Source organism: Gadus morhua, chromosome 8 (assembly GCF_902167405.1).
Source record: "Gadus morhua chromosome 8, gadMor3.0, whole genome shotgun sequence".
Classification (NCBI taxonomy): domain Eukaryota; kingdom Metazoa; phylum Chordata; class Actinopteri; order Gadiformes; family Gadidae; genus Gadus; species Gadus morhua.
The window spans coordinates 14,162,765-14,184,972 of NC_044055.1; the positions used below are offsets into that span (position 1 = coordinate 14,162,765).

A 22,208-nucleotide genomic window follows, 5' to 3' on the forward strand; every position below is an offset into this window, starting at 1 on the left:
CATAATAATGCAAAGTATTGAATGAAATTAGTTTCATTTTTCATTTCAGTCCACTTTAAAATATGATGGTAAACAAAATAGCAGTTTTATTTTATTTCATAAATGAACCCACTGACTTGTCACACTTGCACAGAAACAAATACATCCGACTCCTGCCTTGCAAAAGTTTAAACAGGAATAATCATTAATTGTTCTGCAAAAGCTCTAACAATTCTAGGTTCTAGTAGTTTCACGAAGATCACAAGTTACATATTCTGATAACTAGTGATACTTCTATTGGTGTTGCTCAGCGATTTTCTTAGCGAGCTCCAGCAGAGAACCGTAGCGAAGAGTCTTGCTTCTCCAGGAAGAGGGAATTCCCTCAAGACCGATCTAGAAAAACAATAAATAAATACAATTCACCTTTTATAACCTTGACAAATATAGAGAACAAAAATAATAGTTTATTGTTAATTGTTTCATAGATATTCCAATTCAATTATAAATATGTGACAAATAAATCCAAAAAATATATTAGAATAGCTACTTTGATGTAATATTTAGCACAATAAGTTTTATCCTCCCGGAGGTTGGTGCCTGTTCAGTTTTAGAATCACTGACACATTGTTACCAACCCACTCTTCTCAAAGTACCGAAAGAGTTTGTGTTCATTACAAAATACAACACACACACACACACACACAACACACACACACAACCACACACACACACACACACACCTGCGCTCCGAGGCAGGCCCCGATGAAGGAGCTACGGCTGCAGGTGCATCCTCCGCAGCTCATGGTTTCTCTGACCGCCTGTTCATAACCTTTGGCTGTCAGGACCCCATGTAGCGCTGCTTGGAACGCACCCGGCAAACCTGGACCCCCACGACATTATCATCATCACACACATGGGGAAGAGTGTGGATAAAACCACAACATTTTTAATCAACAATGGCATATATTTTTTAAATGCCTAAAATTCACAATATTAGCATAACAGATTGACTGGGTTCTGCAGAACATGCAGATGGAGAAGGAAGAAGTGAAGATACCTCAGGAGTTGGGAAACATAGCCGGGATGACTTCCTGGGGAGACTTGGATATGTAGTCCTTCACCTCATCAATATGGCCTGAAAAACAGTACAAATATAACCCACACAAAAAATTATTCAAAATTGAACAAAATCCGAATGGCTCAACGGGTAGATGCAGTTAAGAGCATCAATATGATGATCTGCGCATATTTGGAGGATTTTTGTGTCCCGTGTGGAGCACCCAAGCCCTCATGTTACATTTACCTACTCTTTCCCCTGCTAATGTAACCATTCAGGAATATTTAACCTGGAGTGATCTATACAAAACTGCGAAATATGGTCAGATAAAAGTAATAGACCGTGTCATGTGACCAAGTCACATGACGTTGCGAGGGCCGCACACACCAGAGCTGTCTTTATCCCCATCTTGAGGGTGAGCTCTGTTGGGGTCGTTGAGCTGGTCCATCACACAGTCCAGCGCTTTAGGATCAGAACCATTTAGGATGAAATGCTCCAAAATCCTGAAAAATAAATCAATCACACACACACACACACACACACACACACACACACACACACACACACACACACACACACACACACACACACACACACACACACACACACACACACACACACACACACACACACACACAGGAATTCAGTCACTAAGGAGCAAATAAGCCGTTTGGCATTTTTCTCCAGGATGTCAGGGCCACAGGTAGGTGTAGGCATGGGGCAGGAACCCATTATCGTTCCATCTGGGAATCAAACTCCTTCACCACCACATCCTCCTGACCTCATTAATAACTCGATGACAGTAACCGATATTCATAGAGAGGTGCCTCCAGTGGGCTGGGATCCTGTGCCAAGCAGGTGCCCACCTCGCCGCTGCCAGCGTCTCCACCACGCAGGCGTCGTTGTTCTGGGTGACACGCACGGCGCTCTCCACCTTCTCCAGCATGTCCGGCTTCCCCGCATAGAACGCCACTATGGGTGCCAGCTTGGCCACGCCGTCGATCTGCCCGTCCGTCTCACAGCCTGCAGGAAGGAAGAGGAAGAGACGGATGACAGGTCTCCCATGTCTCTACATTTATTGTAGGCACATTTTTGCCCAAGCAACTTAAGGTAAGATCAACTTTATCCCCGGATGGTAGCTTTGGTTGTCAAGGTAGCAGAGGTACAGGGGCAGTAAAAATGACGAAGGAACAACAATTAAATCCAGAAGAATACGCACAGATCTACAAACAAACAAATGTACAGGTGAGCCTTAGAAAAAAATCAAAGCATACGATCTAAATTGCAGCAACTACAAGACTTGTGATGCACGATTACATAAAAAAAAAAAAAACTGAACAGGGTAGGTGGTTCTTCCTGTCCTACCTGTATCCTGTTTGCCTGCGTCCACGTTCTTCAGGAAGCCCTTTAAACTGGCGTGTCTCCAAGGGCCCTGGATCGGCAGTTGAGGTTTCGGTCCTTAAATCATACATTTGTTTTGTTCATTTTTTCAGTTAGCAATGATGGACCCATCCCCTGCTTTCGCGTTAGAGAAGGGGCCTTACCTCCAGGGACTTTGTAGGGGTCGTTGACCGGCGTGTCGTACTCTGAGCCGGGCCCGAAGGCCTTCAGTGTCCGTTGCTTCAAGTCTTCGACATTCAGTCCTGGTCCAAATCGGGGAAAAGAATGTCATCATTCTTTAAACAGTAGCAACATCATCCACAGTGAAATTCAGTCAATCAATCAATGCGGAAACTTGTGGACAAATTGCGTTAGACATTATGTGATTTTGAGAGTGGTCGCCCGTTACCTCCACATTCGGCCAGGGACTCCAGCAAGACGTAGGCCTGGTCTCCATAGCAACTCTGCTGCCCGGTGTCTCTGCGGTAGAAGGGGTTGACGGACTCAGGGTTGAACTCAGGGTGAGGCTGCTTGGCCAGCAAGACCTTCAGCTTCTGCAGGTCGTACACCCAGTGTAGCGGTTGGGCTACGCAGTGGACACACACAATTAAACAAACAGACAAAAACAATCACGTTAAACACACAAAGTGGTTTGTTAAGTCTCATTGACGGTAAATGTTTTTTTTTTTTTTTTACATTGAGTCAGTCTTACAAAAGTTTATATTTAGAATATAATGTAGCCTACCAGCAGAGTCTGCCACCGCGGATCCAACGATGGCTCCAATAGCCCTGTCGGCCAGGGTCAATGCCATCTGGAAACAACAGTATGCTTATCAACTAAAGATTAACATGAAAATGTTGTGGCGAGCTTGCATAGACGCCTTGGATTGTGTGCACTGATTGGAATGTTTAACCTGTCAATCTGTGTTGGCCAATCAATTGATTTGTTTGTTGGTTGAGTGTGGAGAGTGGATGTGGAGTCTTGTAAGTCTCGGTGAATTTCTTGCAATTTTTCGGAATATTTTTGGCGTGGGTTACGGCCACAGTGTTTTGTTGTCATTCTCCAACAGGACATTCCTCTGTCCCAGGCGAGATCGTACATTATGTTCAGTTTAAGAACTGTTTCTAGACTTGCCTCTGGTAATGTTACCGTTACTATGAGTGCAGTGAATCTATCAATATCTTTAATATGATTGCAAGCTCTGACCCACTAACATCGATTCGATTATTTAATAGAGTAGCGACTGCGAGGATGACAAGATCTTACCTTGAACCCTGCACGCAAGTTCCCTTGTGAAATACGCTACACACTTCCTTCTCATGTGACTTTATGCTCACGTCATGTGATTATGGGCTCGACGGGGTTTCGCTGATCTCCAAACGTATTCCAGCAGTCCTGTACGTGTTGCTGCTTATCCAGGTTGGACTACATCCAATGTAGATGAAGGCGTGTCTCGAATTACTCCAAAAGCGTGTGGTGGCCACCACCGCCCCTAGTGGTCACTTGATCGTTGTGAGGCAGCCTCTAACCGCTAGAGCTCACTGTTCCGTAGAAAGTAATGTAGCTTCACAACTCATCTCTGTTTTGGCCATGGACCTATAAAAGAACGGACAGCGGATAAAAAATGGCGCTCATAGATTCCTATGAAAACTGCTCAAAGGGGCAGGGCAACACCAAGGAGAGATTTTGCTTCCGCATCACGGGAGCCAGCCACGCCCTAGTGCATGACGTGCCGGATGCAGAATTATTCTCGTTGTCTAGCATTGATTGATTGATTGAAAACTTTATTTCAGACTCAGGTCCATAGATAGCACAAGACAAATACAGTACAAAAATATAAAAAGTCAGTTCATATACAAACATTTCAGCCTGTGCATCCTGAGGCAGGAGGTATAGCGAGCACAGCTCAGAGTGGGATTTACAAGAACCACAATGATACTATTCCCAGATTCCTCCAATTGTTTCATAACTTAAACATAAGATTTCTTAAAAGTACATGGAATGTGCTCACTCCTGCAGTGACTGGCTGGCACTGCCCCCTCTGGGCACAATGTGCATAGCATCATTGTATGCAACTTTCAGCCTCTGCATGCTAGATTTTTTGTAGCTTGACCATAATTGAGCGCAGTAAAGTGGTGTACAATATGCACAAAAATATCCAAGGTCTTTAATCCTTCTAAATACTTCAAGAATATTGCCAGACAGTTTGAACGCAGGGAAATTGAGCCTTTTATCCTGCTTGGTTCTACATATTAAAAGTCCAGCACTACTTGGGCTAATAATTACCATATCTGCATACATAAGGTCCATACACCCTGTGTATGGATTCCTCCCTGCCTAGCGCCATTGCCAACTCAAAAGGGGGCTGATATACTATCTCCCCATTTAATCTGCATCTTCTGGTGAGCATACCATGAGATCAGGACCCTTACAATATACCCAGGCACGCCGCATTGTTAGCATTGTAGCATCATAAGCGAGAGGTCTGTCTACACATCCCTCGGCGACTTTAAGTGGTTAAAAGTGAACACAGTGCCTAAAAACTATCAACATCATTCATGTTAAGTAAAAGGAAACCTCGGACACGAGAAGTTAACTGATCTCTCTCGGATGCCGGGCCGAAACAACACTTGTTTCACTACGACTCCTTTCAGCTGACGACCCCTCCTTCTCTAAAACCCTTGAGGTGACCATTTGGTGCCATTTTTTGCGGCAACACATTCCTGTTCCCCACTTGTATTGGAGTGAAAAGGGATATCTACTTCTGGGCCCCTTGAATTGAGGGACCCGTCCACAGCCTGCTTAACCACTCCAATACAAGTGGGGAACAGGAATGTGTCTCTGAAAAAAAATTCTGGATATCAATCAAAGGCTCATAATTATCTTTATACCATGTAATAATAAAATGTAAGTTTCCTCTCAAAATGCCACCTCACCTTTTATTTTATTTATGTATTTTTTTGCAGGAGAAGGAGGAGTTGGCAGCTGAAATGAGTCGTAGTGAAACAAATGTTGTTCTGTCCCGGCATAATAATGGTTAAATAATAATTGTTGTCCAGATGACAGGAGTAGTGTCATTCAAAGATCACATATAGAGAATCATCGGGGGGATTATTAACTTATACTTTCATGGTCGGTAAACAATGCGACTGTGCTCACTCAGACCTCTTGCTTATGATGCTACAATGCTAACAATGCAAGTTAACGAGTATATTTCTGCATCCGGCACGTCATGCACCAAGGCGCGGCTGGCTCCCATGATGCGGAAGCAAATCTCTCCTTGATGTTGCCCTGCGCCCTCGAGCAGTTTTCATATGAATGAATGGGCGGCCATGTTTTTAGTCCGCTGTCCTTTCTTTAATAGGTCCATGTTTTGGCTCCGTAAGGATGGAACGAGCTCCATGCCAATGTCAGGACTACAGTGTCGATCACCGTCTCCCGCAAGAGACTCAAGACTTGCTTGTTCAGAGTTCACCTTGATTCCGGATAGCCTCTTCCCTTACCCCCCACCTGCCCTTCTCCTCACTTACTCTCCTAAGGACACCCCTCTAAAGCACTTATTGTATGTTTGTACGTCCTGGCACCAAAAAATAGTAGTTAGCATTGTGTTGCATCTTATCCTAGCTATGTATCCTAGCTTTGTTGAATAAGGGGAATGGGTTATCCTAGCATGTCTTTGTTGTTTCTATGAACATTCCATGCTGTACAGACAGCGATATGTTGTTGCTTCTCTTTCTTCGGACAAATGTACTTATTGTAAGTCGCTTTGGATACAAGCGTCGGCTGAATGTAAATGTAAATGTAAAAAGAACTATAATGCGAGTGTCGTTTGTTAGAAATGTCATAGCCAGCCCCCAGCTATTTATCTGAGGGAGTATCTGTCAAACGTAGGGAGGGAGGGAGCAGAGAGGGATGGGGAAGTTTTTTGGGGTTGGTATTTTCAAAACCTTGCTCTCTACTGCTCTCTCTCTATACCACCCTTAAATCGTACCTACAGCAACATTAACTAAAACGTCCTCAGGCGATTAGACAGAGAGAGAGAAACTCTGTTAGAGGCAATGGCGGGACTTTCATTTATTTATAGTCCACTGCTCTCCTTTCAATTGGCCAACTCAGATTGCTGCAAATAAACAATCCAACTCTCTCTCTCTGTATGTCTCCCTATCTTTCTCTCTCGCTCTCTGGCAAAAAATACTTCACGCTCTCAGTCGCTTTCACTTCATCTCCTGTCCTCTCCATCGTCATCGCTTCTTCCAAACACACACATACACACACACACACACACACACACACACACACACACACACACACACACACACACACACACACACACACACACACACACACACACATGATTGAGACAAAAGACAACACAAAAGTTTGTTTTTGGACGTGTTTTTGGACACCTCTCCCAACACCAACCCACCCCACCATAAACCTCCGCCAAATCTTTATTTCTCGGGGCCCCTTGTCGAGACGGGTCCCTCAGAAGGAGCTCTCTGCCCCTCTCTCGCTCCTTGTCCCTGCTTGACCCACGGAGACACATTCTAGCACTGTCCAGAGTGCCAGCAGGCAGCAAACAGACACCCAGACACCCCATCCGCTGCCCCACATCTCTTATTTTTAGCCCATATCTCTGCCACCTATCTGGGCTTTATATGGGAAGCATCCCTCCCCCACACCCCCAGACTAGGGCCTCTCCTCCCTCTCTATTTCCATCTCCATCCCCTTGTTTTTCCTCAAGTTGACACATATTAGTTATTTGTCGTCAGAGGGATGTTGGTCTGTCCAGCAGCAATGCACCCCAACTCTGACTCTGGTTTGAGTCTGGCGCCCCCCACATCTCCCTCTCTGTTCTTTGCTTTCTCCTCCTTACTTGCTTATGCTCGCTCTCTCTCTCTCTCTTTACCTTGCACATTTGCTCCTTCTCTCTGTGTCATGTCATGTTCTCAGTCCATGTGGAGCGAGAGAGAGAGAGAGAGAGAGAGAGAGAGAGAGAGAGAGAGACAGCGGTCACACTTTCTCCTCACTCTGCCTTGTGGAATTCCGCAACACACACATGTTCACACACACGCACACACTTTTTGCAACCAAAGGCACATGCCAATCGCACCCATTAGCATACAAACAGAAATACAGTATGTTCCCTAGCAAAGCAGACCCGCACGGAGACTTGTATGACCCCATAAACACACACACATGCACACACACATGAGCCTATTTGCCCGCGCACCTCATCTTCCTCTTCCCAATTGCTCCTCACGCACACACCCCCAAAAACACAGTCTGCTTATGCCCCGCCCCTCCTGCACCCAGTGCCCCATCAGCGGGTCCCATGTGTTTTTTTTAATAAGGAGAGCTCAGGAGTTGGTCTTGCTCTCTTCTGGGTGACGCGGACCCCAAGTGCTTCTTCACCAGAACTTCACTCCACTGTTGGCTTTTCCCTCCTCTCCTCCGCACCCGCCCGCCCCTCTCCTATTGAAAGTACACATCCACGCACGCCTCTCGCCCACCAAGGAGCCCTGGGAACCATGAAGTGGAGCTGGGTGTTAGCGGTGGTCCTGCTGTCGGTCGGGGCACCGTCCTGGGCCAAGGATGGCCTGGACTTCCCCGAGTACGACGGCAAGGACCGCGTCCACGACCTCAACGCCAAGAACTTTAAGTCGGTGATGAAGAAATACGACGTGATGGTGGTGTACTACCACGAGCACCCGGGGACCAACCGCGCCGCCCAGAGGCAGTTCCAGATCGAGGAGCTGGCGCTGGAGGTAGGTGCTGACTGACCCGGGGGGTGGGGGGGGACAGAACCAGTTTGGTGTTGGAGTTTTGCATATGACCAATGTTATGATGCTGCGTTAGAGACCAGTGGACCACTCAAAATAATGCAGTTCTGTGCTAGGGGTTATAACTTTTCCTGCATATTTTTTACAGATAGGCTATTGATATAGTATATTTTTAATATGATGAGAGGACAGAATATGATATATATGGTACAATTTGACATGAGATCATTTGATTGAAATAATATCATTAGACAATGTAACATGATCATATATCTATGATATGAAGGGCTGTGATATGATATATATATATATGATATAATATTTGATATGACATAAAGGTATGATATTATATGATACAGACTGATCTATGCTTTTAATTTCGCCATGTCATGTTTATTGATCTCCACCATCACACTAGAAAATGCCCATTGGAACCATATATAGCACCAACGTTTGTCCCCTCAGAAGAGTTATATTGGGGAGGTTAAAGGGCTGTAATTGATTTGTCTCCGTGAATAGGACCCCATATATTGTTTACACAGGAGTTGAATTGAATAAGGAAGCCGTTTCGAAATGCTAGACACATGTGGCTATTATGGGAGGTACTTTCACAGATACCGTATGGTTGGAAAATAGTCGCGGCTCTGCTTGCATCAGAACTGCTGATTGCTGGGGGTTTGTTTGGTTCATATTTTTGTAATGTTTACATTATGCTGTGCGATGCTGGCTAGCATTAATCCACCCGGTGCTTAAGGGAGCTGTGAGGATCAAAGATGGCTTCCTTTATTTTGGCAAAGTGATGACCAAGAGCTTAAGGATCTTAACTCATGTCTGGTTAGTATTTGTGTGTGTGTGTGTGTGTGTGTGTGTGTGTGTGTGTGTGTGTGTGTGTGTGTGTGTGTGTGTGTGTGTGTGTGTGTGTGTGTGTGTGTGTGTGTGTGTGTGCGTGTGTGTGTAACTGAGAGGGTGTTAATGGCAGTAATGTTGCGTGGATACTGTTCGCACAGGCTGTCCATACCTATCATAGCGAAGTGATCGGTTCATCCAGGTCAGGGTAATTCTAAGATCAACATACGCACACACTGTCCCTTCCCTTCCTCGCCTGCCAGACTGTATTGCTGGCAAGTATCCCTGACAGTACCCCACACTTTGCATATGTTCTGTTTATTTGCTGGAAAAGCAGTTGCAGCTCTAACAATATCCAAGAGAAAACCCAGATACAAGAAATTGACACATAATGGAGATGATCAGATAGTTAAATCGATGACATTGGCGCGTTTTATTTAACAGACGTAATGTCGCCCCTTGGTCTTTTATAGGCCCACGTGAACGGTAGCCTTAACACCTCTCTCTCCTGCCCTGGGATAACATCAGACACCCATTACCTCATCCCTGAATGAAAAGTGACACGCCACCATGGCATAAGGAATGTCACAGATCAAACTCTGATACCCAGAGGTCTCCGGGGCTGGGGGGAGGAGCGTTGGGCATTAACCTATAGAAGCAAACAGGAATACAAAACCACGGCATCGCTGTAGTCATTTGGCCATTCTCCCTTCCAAGTGAGAGGCAAATATACCAAACACTTAGCTTAGCTGTATCTGTAAGATGTAAATATTGCAGATATAGGGGGGGCGGCAGAAAAAGACAGAGGATAAAGTAAAGTAAGGGCATATGGGTACATCATATCAAGAAGCTTGCGTGTTTCACTGACTTCCCTGAACATCCCCCGGCCCTACCACCAGTCCCCACCACTATGGGGGTCTGGCCCCTTGAGGTTTCCGATTCACCATCACCCCAGCCCTGCCTGCTCAGCTTGGGCAGTACTGTTAGGACCCGTACTGTACCGGTCAGCGGATCACAGAGACCCCAGCGCTGACCGCCTCTCTGCTAAAATAGTCCCTTTGCTGGCAAGGTGGATCAGCCGGCTATATTTATCTCCAGTGGGTTGGGTTCCCTGCCGTGTTGTGTTGCTTCTCATCTTGAATACATTCAGCACTTAATGCTCATAAGAGCTGAGATTGAATAATTAAAGGACTGCGGTTATGGACTTATCTGTCTATTTACTGGTGTTGATGATTTGTGCTTATAGTTAGCTATCTGTTAGCAACGTCTGGCCTTGAGTAAGATAGCAGGTCTTTTTGAGGACATAGGATTGGATTGCAAAACAAGACATTCCTAAAATAGGACGGATGTCATGTAAATCATTATTTTCAGGAATGTATGTGAGAGTTGTTTCCATATACTTTAATAGGATTCGACCACATTACCAGACAACCTATTTGTGTATTTGGTCAGCGTTAGCATGCTTACAGGAAGTTGCAAGAGATATTCCAGTGACCGCTTCTGAATGCAGGCTTAATGGCACTGCTTGAACATAAAAGTCATTACTGGCGGGAGCTTATCAGCGCTGCTCAATCATCGTTCTATGACAGCCTTGTTAACAAACTATTCACCCCTTTATGACAAGCAGCTAACCAATGATTGTCCCTTACAATGGTGCTTGAGTGTTAAAGAGAGAGAGATATAGAGAGAGAGAGAAGGTTTGTGTGTGTGTGTGTGTGTGTGTGTGTGTGTGTGTGTGTGTGTGTGTGTGTGTGTGTGTGTGTGTATGTGTGTGTGTGTGTGTGTGTGTGTGTGTGTGTGTGTGTGTGTGTGTGTGTGTGTGTGTGTGTGTGTGTGTGTGTGTGTGTGTGCTTGTGTATCCACCTGTTGCCTTGCTCACACCGCTGCTCTGAGAGGCTGCCAGTAGCACCTCAAGAACAACTCCATCGATGCAGTTTGGCGGTAAACACAGATTGTCGCCATTGGTCAAACTGACTGTCACTCACCAGGGTTCAAGTTTCACACAGATTTAGAAAGTGCAGAGGCAGCAGTCTCATAATGAAAGGCTTTTATGGTAATGAAACAAGCAAGTGATTCAGTTTGTTTGTATACGACTGTGATGGCCAGACGGGACGATGCTCCATGAGGCCTTTATGTGTGCCAGGCAAGTGAGGCGTCAATAAATGTTGCAGCTGATGTCTTTTGTTGAGCTAGCAGGCTAGCAGGCCCAGTAGGCTAGCAGGCTAGTAGGCTCAGTAGACAAGCTGGCTAGCAGGCTTAGTAGGCATGCAGGCTTAGTAGGCCAGGTAGGACACCAGACTTCAATGTGAGAAGCTGACTGTCAGAGCCAATGAGGGACTAGTTTATTAATAATCATTTTGTTAAAAGTAGTTAGTTCCGTGTAAATGATAAAAACATTTCTGTACTTTTGGGCTTCCGGTAAGATAAATACTGTGTCATTGTTTGGTAGTAACTAGGATTGGAGTCCGATATTGTCGGAAGCAACAAAAAATGTTGACCATGCATTTGACTTAATAATTGTGTGAATTTTCTAAGTAAACGCGTTAAAAAGACTTCTGTGTTCCATCAAGTGGAACACCGAAGGAGAGCTGGAAACTAAACAACGAGCGCCACTATAGTGACCCTGCAGTGGCTTACGAGTTATTCTGACCACATCATTCTTTTTACAGCTCGCAGCCCAGGTCCTGGATGAGTTCGACGACGAGGATATTGGGTTCGGCCTCATCGATGAGAAACAGGACAAGATTGTAGCCAAGAAGTTAGGTAAATAAATTTGAACTTAGAAGGAAATATCGAACATATGCAAATGACACATAAGAAAAATGCATGCCAAAAATTGGAAATGTTATTAGCTGAGTCAAGAACAGTGAAAATGCTAAATAAGAAAATAAGAAAAATGCTATATAAAAATAAAGATACTTTAGTTGCCAGTAGGTCGATGGCATCTAAGATCGCTGGCTGCTTAAAAACACTCAACAATCTGAAGAAAAAATTAATTCTCCCCTACGCTTCAACAATCCCAACTTCCATTACCAAAAACCATTCCAACTCACAACACTTCCCTCTGGTGGTGGACATTGGTCATCAACCTGTTTCTCTCGATCCCTTTCTCATCCTAGACCTCGATGAGGCCGACAGTATCTACATCTTCACTGACGACGAAGTGATTGAATACGATGGAGAGCTGGCCGCGGACACCCTTGTGGAGTACATTTTTGATGTTCGTGAGGACATAATCTCTCATTTAAAAACCTATCAAATCAATAACCACAACCATTAAAAACCATTTAGGAACATACACCCCCATGAAAAAATTGTGGTGGACAAAGTACACAACTCCATTACTTGATTCAAAGTATAGATCCTCCCGGACAAATATTACTCCAATACACGTGAAAGTTGTTGTTAAACTACTGGAGTACTTCAGTATTCAAAAGTACATTTTCTTTCTAATGTCAACTCAACACATTAGTTTTATCATTGCCACAAGGCCTTTACAGAACCTTATGACTCTGAAATAACCACCTGAAAGCACTGACTTGTACAGAAGCATAATGCCTTTACTTGAGAAAATAATTGCTTGTTTTTTCTGAATTAACAAGTTACCTTTCTCAGTATTCTTAGATACATTTTCATAGAAAACTCCAAAGTCCTAAGGTGCCTGCCCAAAATCAACAAAAACAATGTATGGCAAATCTCAGGGGGAACTGAATGCGGAACCAAGATGACTGCTAGGTGGTATAAAGGCTGGTTCTGACCTAGGTGCTGGAAGACCCGGTGGAGATGATTGACAACCAGCGGGAGCTCAAGGCCTTCCAGAACGTGGAAGAGGACATCAAACTGGTGGGCTACTTTAAGAGTCACAAGTCGGAACGTAAGAATCTGTACACGGTGGTAGCATGATAAGACCTTTTGATTTCAGGACAATCGGTCAATCCGCCATTTAGAGAGTTGATTAGATTTCATGTTTAATGGCTTACTTAAAATATCTTTATGAAAAAATAACTAACCAGATTGATGTTATATTGTGATTGGTTCATGTGATTGGTTACATTATTATGTAGGGTTTATGCTGCTGAGTCAATATGAGTCATGCCAGGGATGACGTTCTGAAACATATTGACGGATGCTTGCCCTTCTTCAGATTTCCTTGAGTTCGTCGACGCTGCTGAAGAATTCCATCCCGATATTATGTTCTACGCAACATTCAATGCTAAGGTGAACCATAAAATTATCTGATATATTATTTATTGTTATTTAAGTTGCATCCATTTGACAAACCAAGATAAAGAGATGATGCTTACCAAATTAACTTGAATATTTGACGTAAGATTATTCTTTCTAAACATTATTCCCATTAATGTTTAATTAGACACTACATATTTGTTTTAAAATAATTTGTAGAAAAACTGTTTTAATAGTGAACAAGCTCAAGAACCTTCCAATGTAATTATTTTAAGTTAAATACTTCCATTCCAACGTGTGTTTCCCAGGTGGCCAAGACTCTAGAGCTGAAGCTGAATGAGGTGGACTTCTACGAACCCTTCCTGGCCGACCCCCTGGTCATCCCTGGCAAGCCCTACACTGAGAAGGAGCTGGTGGACTTCATTGAGGACCACGACAGGTGATACGCCCGGACACCGGCTGCTCTCAAACAGAGCCGACAATTAGCGAGCCGTGTTGTGGGGGAAAGAGGATCGTACTGGGAATGTGAAGCTCTGCACCATTTAAAGAAAAACTAATTTTGGTGGGGGTTGTGTTTTGTGTGTGTGTGTGTGTGTGTGTGTGTGTGTGTGTGTGTGTGTGTGTGTGTGTGTGTGTGTGTGTGTGTGTGTGTGTGTGTGTGTGTGTGTGTGTTTGTGGGGCTATGACGACAAACGTTTTGATGGTTAATACCAAACTCCCTTTTTTTTTTGTTAATGCCAGTTATCAACAATGCCGTGTGACATGACAGTATTTCATTGCAATACCGGTAGTGTCGTTCCCATGATATAAATGTGCATTCATATTTTAAACTAACATAACATTTCTGTGTCTTTAAAGACCAACCCTGAGGAAGCTGCAGCCCCACAACATGTATGAGATCTGGGTAAGCGTTGGATAATATCTGATATTTAATAAGTGAAATCTGACCTGAAACTTATCATCTAATTATTGCAAAAAGTAAAACTCTGCCACAATTACAAACTCCAATTCCATGATCAATACATGAAACACTGTTCAACCAAATACCAACATTCAAAGCAATGTAAAAATGATAACAATTTCAAATCACCAGTAATTTGATATCTTATGTTAATAGGATGATGATGTTGGTGGTGAACACATTGTTGCCTTTGCAGAGGAGTCTGACCCAGGTAAAAGGGCCTCCATTCAAATATAGGAACGATTTGACTTACAAAAATCCTTGCTCGGGTTTCACAGTGCAGATTGAGGAGTCGCATATGTTTTGGGCGTTGAAGAGCAATTAAAAACTGAAATCAACATGCTACATCGATTTAAATTTATGCATGGTTTGCGCCCCGTCTGGTTAAATATAGTAATTAAAATGCTATTATTTAACTTGGTCAGGAAAATGACAGCGTCACATTGTATTTACTTGAATTTAGGACATTCATTTCAGCCATTAAGAAATTACAATTGCAAAGAAATGTTTTTTTCAGTTACACAGTTTTATTTTAGTATTTATTTGCTCTGTTTAGATAATTCTTCTAAGCTTAATTTTTGTTCCCTCTACTTACCCAGATGGTTATGAGTTCTTGGAGATCTTGAAAAAGGTTGCAGAGGACAACACAGATAACGACGACCTCAGCATTGTCTGGATTGACCCTGACGACTTCCCGCTGGTAAGAAAGTGATCATAACCAACTTAGACAAGGCAAGGCAACTGTAAGGAGACCATTTCCTTAACCAAGCTTACTAGTGATAAAGGCATCTACAAGTTTTTGTAAGGACATGAGCCCTCTAAGTCAAAAAAATGTAAATCTGAATCCATGATAACCCCTCAATTTCTGGCTTTGATTGAGGTTCTCAGGGACAGAGAGTGAAGGTGTTGCGTTACTTTAGGCCTTTCCGTTTTAGCACCAAAAGCATTTATCTCGGTTTGCCCTCATTTAATCAAAATCTAACATTTTTGTTTGAAGTGGAGATATTGATGGCCCGTCTGTTGCCTTCAATTTGATCAGTATAAAATACTGCAAACTCATTGCATTTCTGTGGGGAATGGAGGTCAGTCTACGGCTGAACCCTTTTTTTGTCTCAGTAATATTCAGTAATACTAGCAGTACAGCTTAGTTGTTATCAGCCTATGGCCATGATGTGGCAAGGATACTGGTGTAGGGCTTTGGCTAGGATTCATTGACATAAGCTCATCTTTTTTTTTTTTTTTCTTTTTTTGCTGCTTCAATGCAGACCGTTTTACTTACCAATCGAATTCTCTTCTGTTTACATCTGTGCTGTTTACATTCCACCCGACGCCAATGCTAAGCTGGCACTAGCTAGGCTACAAGACATTGTAAGCCAAAAGCGTGGTGGCACATCCCGACAGTATCTTTATTGCGGCGGGGGATTTTAATCGTGCCGACTTCAAGTCTGTACTTCACTCTTTCCACCGTAATGTGAAATGTGCTACCAGAGGGAGCAACACACTTGATCAGGTTCATTCCAACATAGCCCATGCATATAGAACCCAGGCGTACCCCCACCTAGGTCGCTCCTCCTGCACCTCTGGCACACACACAAAATCAGAGCAAGTAGGCCGGAAGTCAGGTCTGTCAGGATTTGGCCAGAGGACGCCATCCCTAGGCTCCAGGACTGCTTCAGCTCCACAGACTGGGACATTTTCAGTGGACTGGGAGTGTTGACACGTAGGTCTCTGAATAATTCTCTTGTCTCAGTCCTTGACTACATCATTTTTTGTGTGGATATTGTTACATCCTGGAAGCAGATCCGTGTATACCCAAACATTAAACCCTGGATGACACCAAAAGTCAAATCATTACTACAAGCCAGGAAAGCAGCGTACAGAACCGATGACACCAATGCATACTGCGCGGCGAGATCCGACCTGAAGAAAGGCATCAGATCTGCCATGCTAGCATAGAAGACCCGCATTGAAGCACAGTTCAACAGCGCCTCATGCCCCCGGCAGGTGTGGGAGGTCATCAGGGCAATAACGGACTACAAGGGAAGAACATCCCCCCCTGTCAACAGCAGCTCCCCCCTAGCGGAGGAGTTAAGCATCTTTTACGCACGTTTTGACAGGAACAACAAGGACCCGGTGTGGGCCCCTCTCCCCTCTGATGGCTCCAACCTAGGCCTGAGCACTCATGAGGTCAGACTCAGACTACGCAACATCAACATCAGGAAGGCAGCAGGCCCAGATGGAGTCCAGGGACGGGTGCTCAAGGACTGTGCGGCTGAACTAGCTCCAGTTCTCACCACCATCTTTAACCTGTCTCTGGCCTCATCCTGGGTCCCACGATGTCTCAAGGCAGCAACAATAGTCCTGGTTCCCAAGAAACCGAATGTTCCAGGTATGAACAACTACAGGCCTGTAGCACTCACTCCTATCGGCTTTGAGAAACTGGTCATGAAACAGATTAAAGCCTCCATACTGCCATCATTAGATCATAATCAGTTTGCTTACCGGAAGAACAGGTCTACAGAGGATGCCATTTCCATTGTGTTACACACTCTACTAGAACATCTTGAGCACAGGAACACATATGGGAGACTCCTTTTTGTTGACTTTAGTTCAGCCTTCAACACTATCCAAGCTACACAGCAAACTACACAAACTCGGCCTGACCAACACATTATGCAACTGGATTTTGGACTTTCTAACACACCGCACACATCATGTCAGGATTGGCAAGCACGTCTCCCCCACCCTGCCCTTGAACACCGGGGCCCCTCAGGGTTGCGTGCTTAGCCCACTTCTCTACACTCTTTTCACTCACGACTTCTGCTCCTCTTCTCCATCTACCCTCATAGTGAAATTTCCTGACGACACAACAGTATTTGGCCTCATCACAGGAAATGATGAGACCTCATACAGGAGGGAGGCCGAGAGACTGATAGAGTGGTGCGGTGATCACAACCTGGTTCAACCAAACAAAGACCAAGGAAGTGATCATCAATTTCCACAGAGCCAGACACCTCAGCCACTCTCCACTCCTACTCGGAGGGGAGGAGGTAGAGAGGGTGTCCAACTTCAAGTTTCTAGGCGTGACTGTGGCCGACGATCAGTCCTGGAGGAACAGCATCACCTCTGCCGTGGGTAAGGCACAACAACACCTCTTCTACCTGCGGAAACTTAAAAGGGAAAAACTTCCACAGTGACTGATGGTCAACTTCTACCACTGCGCAGTTGAGAGCGTAGTCACCTACGGACTGCTGGTGTGGTTCTCCAGCTGCACCAGGGCAGAAAAGGAGGCCACAGTCTTCACCTCCCGCTGCCTACGCCGGGTGAACAACATCCTACAGGACCCGTTCCACCCAGTGCAGCATCTCTTCGAGCAACTGCCCTCTGGACGAAGATACTGTTCCCTCCGCTCCAGGACCAACAGACTGACCTCTATCCACAGGCTGTCAGACTGCTGAACGAACAACCTGCCCCCCGCACCCCCCACCCAACACCCAACCCCTCGGTCCCATAACTCCCACTATAACTCCCACTCAATAACTGTGAACTGGACTGCATTGCTGCACTGTACACTATTTTCCATCTATTACAGGACCCCCCTGTAATAGATGGAAAAAGCTAATTTATATTAGCTTTGGCTAGCTTGTAACATTTTAAGGGCTTTATTCATAATGGTACTTCCGATATTAGGTTGATTTAAGGAAAGCAAAAAAGCAAAGGTCATCATAATTATTATATTTTGAGTGACACTTCTTTTTATTTGTTCTATAGCTGGTCCCTCACTGGGAGAAGACTTTCGGAATCGACCTGTCTGCGCCGCAGATCGGTGTTGTTGATGCTGATGATGTAAGTAGTACTCGTGGTTTATAAAGTAAATTCATAAGCAACATTTTAGTATAAAGATGTAAAAGTTATCAGAACTAAACTTTGATATAGTACATTTAAATGGGAAAATGCTTATTGCTTTTCCTGACGATGATCGGCATCCCAATGATGGTTTTCAGAATTGTTTACTGGATCATTACGTTTTAAGGTAATTGGTTGACGAATACGACTAGATACTGATGGGGCCCTTGTTACTACAGGCTGACAGTGTATGGCTGGACATGGACGATGGGGACGACATGCCAACCATAGCCGAACTGGAGGATTGGATTGAAGATGCTCTGTCAGGAGATATTGATCCTGATGATGACGACGATGATGACGACGATGACGACGACGATGATGATGACGATGATGATGACGATGATGATGACGATGATGACGATGATGATGACGACGATGATGATGACGACGATGATGATGACGACGATGATGATGACGACGATGATGATGACGACGATGATGATGATGACGACGACGACGATGATGATGACGACGATGACGATGATGACGACGACGACGATGATGATGACGACGACGACGATGACGACGACGATGATGATGACGATGACGACGATGACGACGATGACGACGATGATGACGATGACGATGATGACGATGATGATGATGACGATGACGATGATGACGATGACGACGATGATGATGATGACGACGACGACGATTATTAATTTAACAAAATCATTATTTATTCTGAGGCTTGACCAATTCAGCTGTCAACAACATCAAGTGTCTTGAATCATCCATTTTTGTATTTTATTAAAGGGGACATATTATACCGCCAGTTGACAGTGTGATTAGTCCTTAGAAGCCGTTTTGAAAATTCTGCAATGTGTGCTCATAGATCAGTCTACCAGCCTACCCAATGGACTGAAGCAAACGTTGCTCATCTATCCAGCACACATCTAGGTGGACGAGTAGAGTCCAGCTGCAGCCCCGGAGAACAACACCCTGGCGTGACAACAACAACCCAGGCGCGACGGTAGTACTCTGGTGTGACTTAGTGATTTATTTTTTAAACTTTTTTTACACTCCGCTATCAGAAACCAAAGATCAACCATGGAAGTAAGTGAGTAGTAAGCATTCATGTTCATGTTAAAGCCTAGCTGTGCCATGGTTTATTTACACTTCGCTAAATTCGAATATAATAATACCGTGCCCTTTTTGAAAAGTGAACTGCACTTCGTTCATTCAATTTAATTCAATTCAATTTTATTTGTATAGCCCTTAATCACCATTACAGTCTCAAAGGGCTTAACAGGCCAAATATTTATGACACATTTATATTCAGAGAAGTAACTGAGAGAGACATGAATATTACTCAATATATTAAGCATATTGACAGTCTCCAAATAAATCACTTCCGTCACACCAGAGTACTTCCGCCGCGCCTGGGTTGTTGTTGTCACGCCAGGGTGTTGTTCTCCGGGGCTGCAGCAGGATACTATTGAGGTGGACACGCCCACGCAGATTTTCAAAACGGCTTGTAAGGACCAATCACACTCTCACCTGGTGGTATAATATGTCCCCTTTAAAATTTGTTCAATTCCATTTGCTGTTTTCATCATCAAATCCCTGCGAACATGTCAAATGCCCGCAGTCACAGCCACCAAATATCCTGTGCAAATCTTTTGGAAGAAACTTTTTAAGATCTCGTCTTTTTTATTCCCACTGTATAACAGTGTCTTGTACAATAAAAGAAAAAAACATTTTGGAAACTTTGACATCTAATGTTATTCATTTTATTTTAATTTTTTTACACAACTCTAAGTTCGAAGTTTCAACGTCAATAGCGTTTTTTGTCTGAGTCCATCTGTGAGTCTGTCTGTCACATGTGCCGAATGTCTTCTTTCTCAATGTTGGGCCATCTCTCTGTGGCCCCAGACCTCCCCAGATGAGGGCTAAACGAAGGGTGCTTATGGGGGTCTGCCTGCGACGAGTGCTAACAGCCCCGGTGAACATCACCTTGTTAAGAAACATACATTGATGTTCATCAGGGCTGATAGCATTTGAACCGTAGAACTATGGTAACATTAACCAAATGTGTTATCGTGAATGTAACCTTACGTGCTAAAAGGTGCTGTTTTATCACACAGATGTTTTCTACAATGATGAAATATAACAACAGCGATATTCTATTTTTGTAACAAGAGAAAATACTGTAAAGTCTTAAATAAATAACAGCCTGGACAGAAATGCTAATACTGTATAGTTTCTTAACAAGGTCTCTTTTGTTTGGTGTGTGTGTGTGTGTGTGTGTGTGTGTGTGTGTGTGTGTGTGTGTGTGTGTGTGTGTGTGTGTGTGTGTGTGTGTGTGTGTGTGTGTGTGTGTGTGTGTGTGTGTGTGTGTGTGTTGGTTTGAGCGTATAAGTGTTTCTGTGTGTCTATGTTAGAGGCCCAGAGAGTGTGGAAGAGAAAGAAAGATAGCAAGAGTATGTGAGTCTTTGTGTCTGAGTAGACATTGTTTCCAAAGATTCCAGCTAAGGTGCTCCCTACTAACCAAAATGGCCGCTAGGTGAATAGGGTCTATTTATATTAGGTCCTTTACATTTATCCAAAAAAGAAGTTTGCTGCGTCTTCTCTCCTATACCACAGTAGCTTGAGCCTAATCTGTAAGCCTACGCTTCCACGGATAGGTTTGTTAAGGCCGTGTTTTAATATTCCAATACACTTGAAATATTAGATATTAGGATACACTAGATGCCCTACTTCTAGAGCGTTTGTATGCATTCCTTAAGTTCTGAATAGTTCTCAGCACAAAGTCTCTACAGGTCCCCGACTGACAATGCGAGACGGGTCTTATTAAACGTTTCAATAACAATATTGAATATAAATATAAAACAGCATTGCATGAATATCTTAGGTTTCTCATTGTGTACAGTCGGTTAATAAGGGTGGCATAAGGTGAATAGGGGTATTATTCACATAATTTCCTCTCTTGTGGCAGAATAGATTGATTTTACACTACCTGATTCAACGCTTTCCAATGGCCGCTCGAGTTACCGATAGCTACATCCATTACCAGATTCCTTTAATGCTAACAGGGACTTTTGTAGTTTGGAGGTTGGTTTATATCAACAAAATATCTGAGGTTATTAATACTTTAATGTAAAGAAAAGGCACATTGTCTATTCTTATCATGGTAAATGTAGTACTGTAGTTAAATAGAGGGTAGTACATACCCAATGGTTTGCTATAGGTTTAAGCTTTGGTATACCAGCTAAAAAAAATCCCAAGTCGTCTACTCCATTAAGGAATCATTCAATATTGGTATGATAGCCCATTGTTTATGATCGCTCATGCCAGTTTATGGTATAAAGACGATAAATAGACCCCAGTGTAGTGAGGTTGCATGACAGCCGGCCCTAGATACTCACGAGACTCATTAACAACTGTCTCTGATTCTGATTCATGAGAAAGTGTGCATGTTTTAAATCATATATTTTTTTAACTTTGACATATCCGTGGAAAACTCCAGCCAGGGACAGGAGACCAGAATCAGGCTCTCCCTGGAGAATGGGGAAGTTTGTTCCTCCGATCATACACATGTGGTCTAGTCTCCTTGTAGGCTACTTCTTGCATATAAACTGTCAAGTAAGGTTGATTAATCTGGGTCCTTAAGTTAAGGCAGAGACAGGTGAGGTTCATCCATATAGCCCTTAAAGATTTAGGTACGAAGGGGGTGTTGATTCATTGGTGCCTCTTTTAGATAGATGTACCAAGGTTTTTTTTATATGCAATAGACTAACACTTACTACGTTTCTAAGCTTCAATTTATAGCACTAATTATTTTCCAGCTTTCAGCAAATGCACAGACTAATGTATGAGATGATATGCTTAACCAAATGTATGAAATGGTATTATAAGTAATGCATGTAGCGCACCTGTATAGCGCATGTTTTAAGACTTTAATAATCTAAACCTTTTTAATGTAACTCATAAAAATGTAGAACATGAATGAATACAGCCAGAGGGTATAATGTGAGGTATCCCAGATGTGTTGTTGGCATGAGCCCAATGCACAGGCCCATGTAGGTCTCAACCAAAGTAGATGGTTCAGATGGAGATTACTGCTCGAACTGAGGTGAAGGTTCAAGTAGGGTGTACTGCTCA

At 43.7% G+C, this 22,208-nt stretch overlaps 2 protein-coding genes across 2 annotated transcripts; one reads left to right on the forward strand and one right to left on the reverse strand.

Annotated features, from left to right (window-relative positions):
* Window positions 1–61: 61 nt before the first annotated feature.
* Window positions 62–3,881, reverse strand: LOC115548840 (crystallin J1C-like). The gene is made up of 10 exons (XM_030363705.1): window positions 3,684–3,881; window positions 3,162–3,228; window positions 2,826–3,002; window positions 2,581–2,679; window positions 2,402–2,494; window positions 1,903–2,059; window positions 1,424–1,539; window positions 1,037–1,114; window positions 720–859; window positions 62–372 (listed from the first exon to the last, which is right to left on the reverse strand). Exons 2-10 carry the CDS (start codon window positions 3,226–3,228, stop codon window positions 274–276), a joined length of 1,026 nt encoding a protein of 341 aa, XP_030219565.1. The 5' UTR covers window positions 3,684–3,881; the 3' UTR covers window positions 62–273.
* A 3,879-nt stretch (window positions 3,882–7,760) lies between these two features.
* casq1a (calsequestrin 1a) lies at window positions 7,761–20,302 on the forward strand. The gene is made up of 11 exons (XM_030364376.1): window positions 7,761–8,185; window positions 11,716–11,809; window positions 12,166–12,266; window positions 12,809–12,920; window positions 13,191–13,264; window positions 13,540–13,670; window positions 14,090–14,135; window positions 14,349–14,403; window positions 14,792–14,892; window positions 17,964–18,038; window positions 18,278–20,302. Exons 1-11 carry the CDS (start codon window positions 7,949–7,951, stop codon window positions 18,764–18,766), a joined length of 1,515 nt encoding a protein of 504 aa, XP_030220236.1. The 5' UTR covers window positions 7,761–7,948; the 3' UTR covers window positions 18,767–20,302.
* The last annotated feature ends 1,906 nt before the right edge of the window (window positions 20,303–22,208 follow it).

Coding starts and splice junctions, on each gene's coding strand:
- casq1a (XM_030364376.1), top strand. CDS start 7,949: ATGAAGTGGAGCTGGGTGTTAGCGGTGGTCCTGCTGTCGGTCGGGGCA. Junction 12,921..13,190: donor TAAGAGTCACAAGTCGGAAC/GTAAGAATCTGT, acceptor GCCCTTCTTCAG/ATTTCCTTGAGTTCGTCGAC. Junction 14,404..14,791: donor TGCAGAGGAGTCTGACCCAG/GTAAAAGGGCCT, acceptor CTACTTACCCAG/ATGGTTATGAGTTCTTGGAG.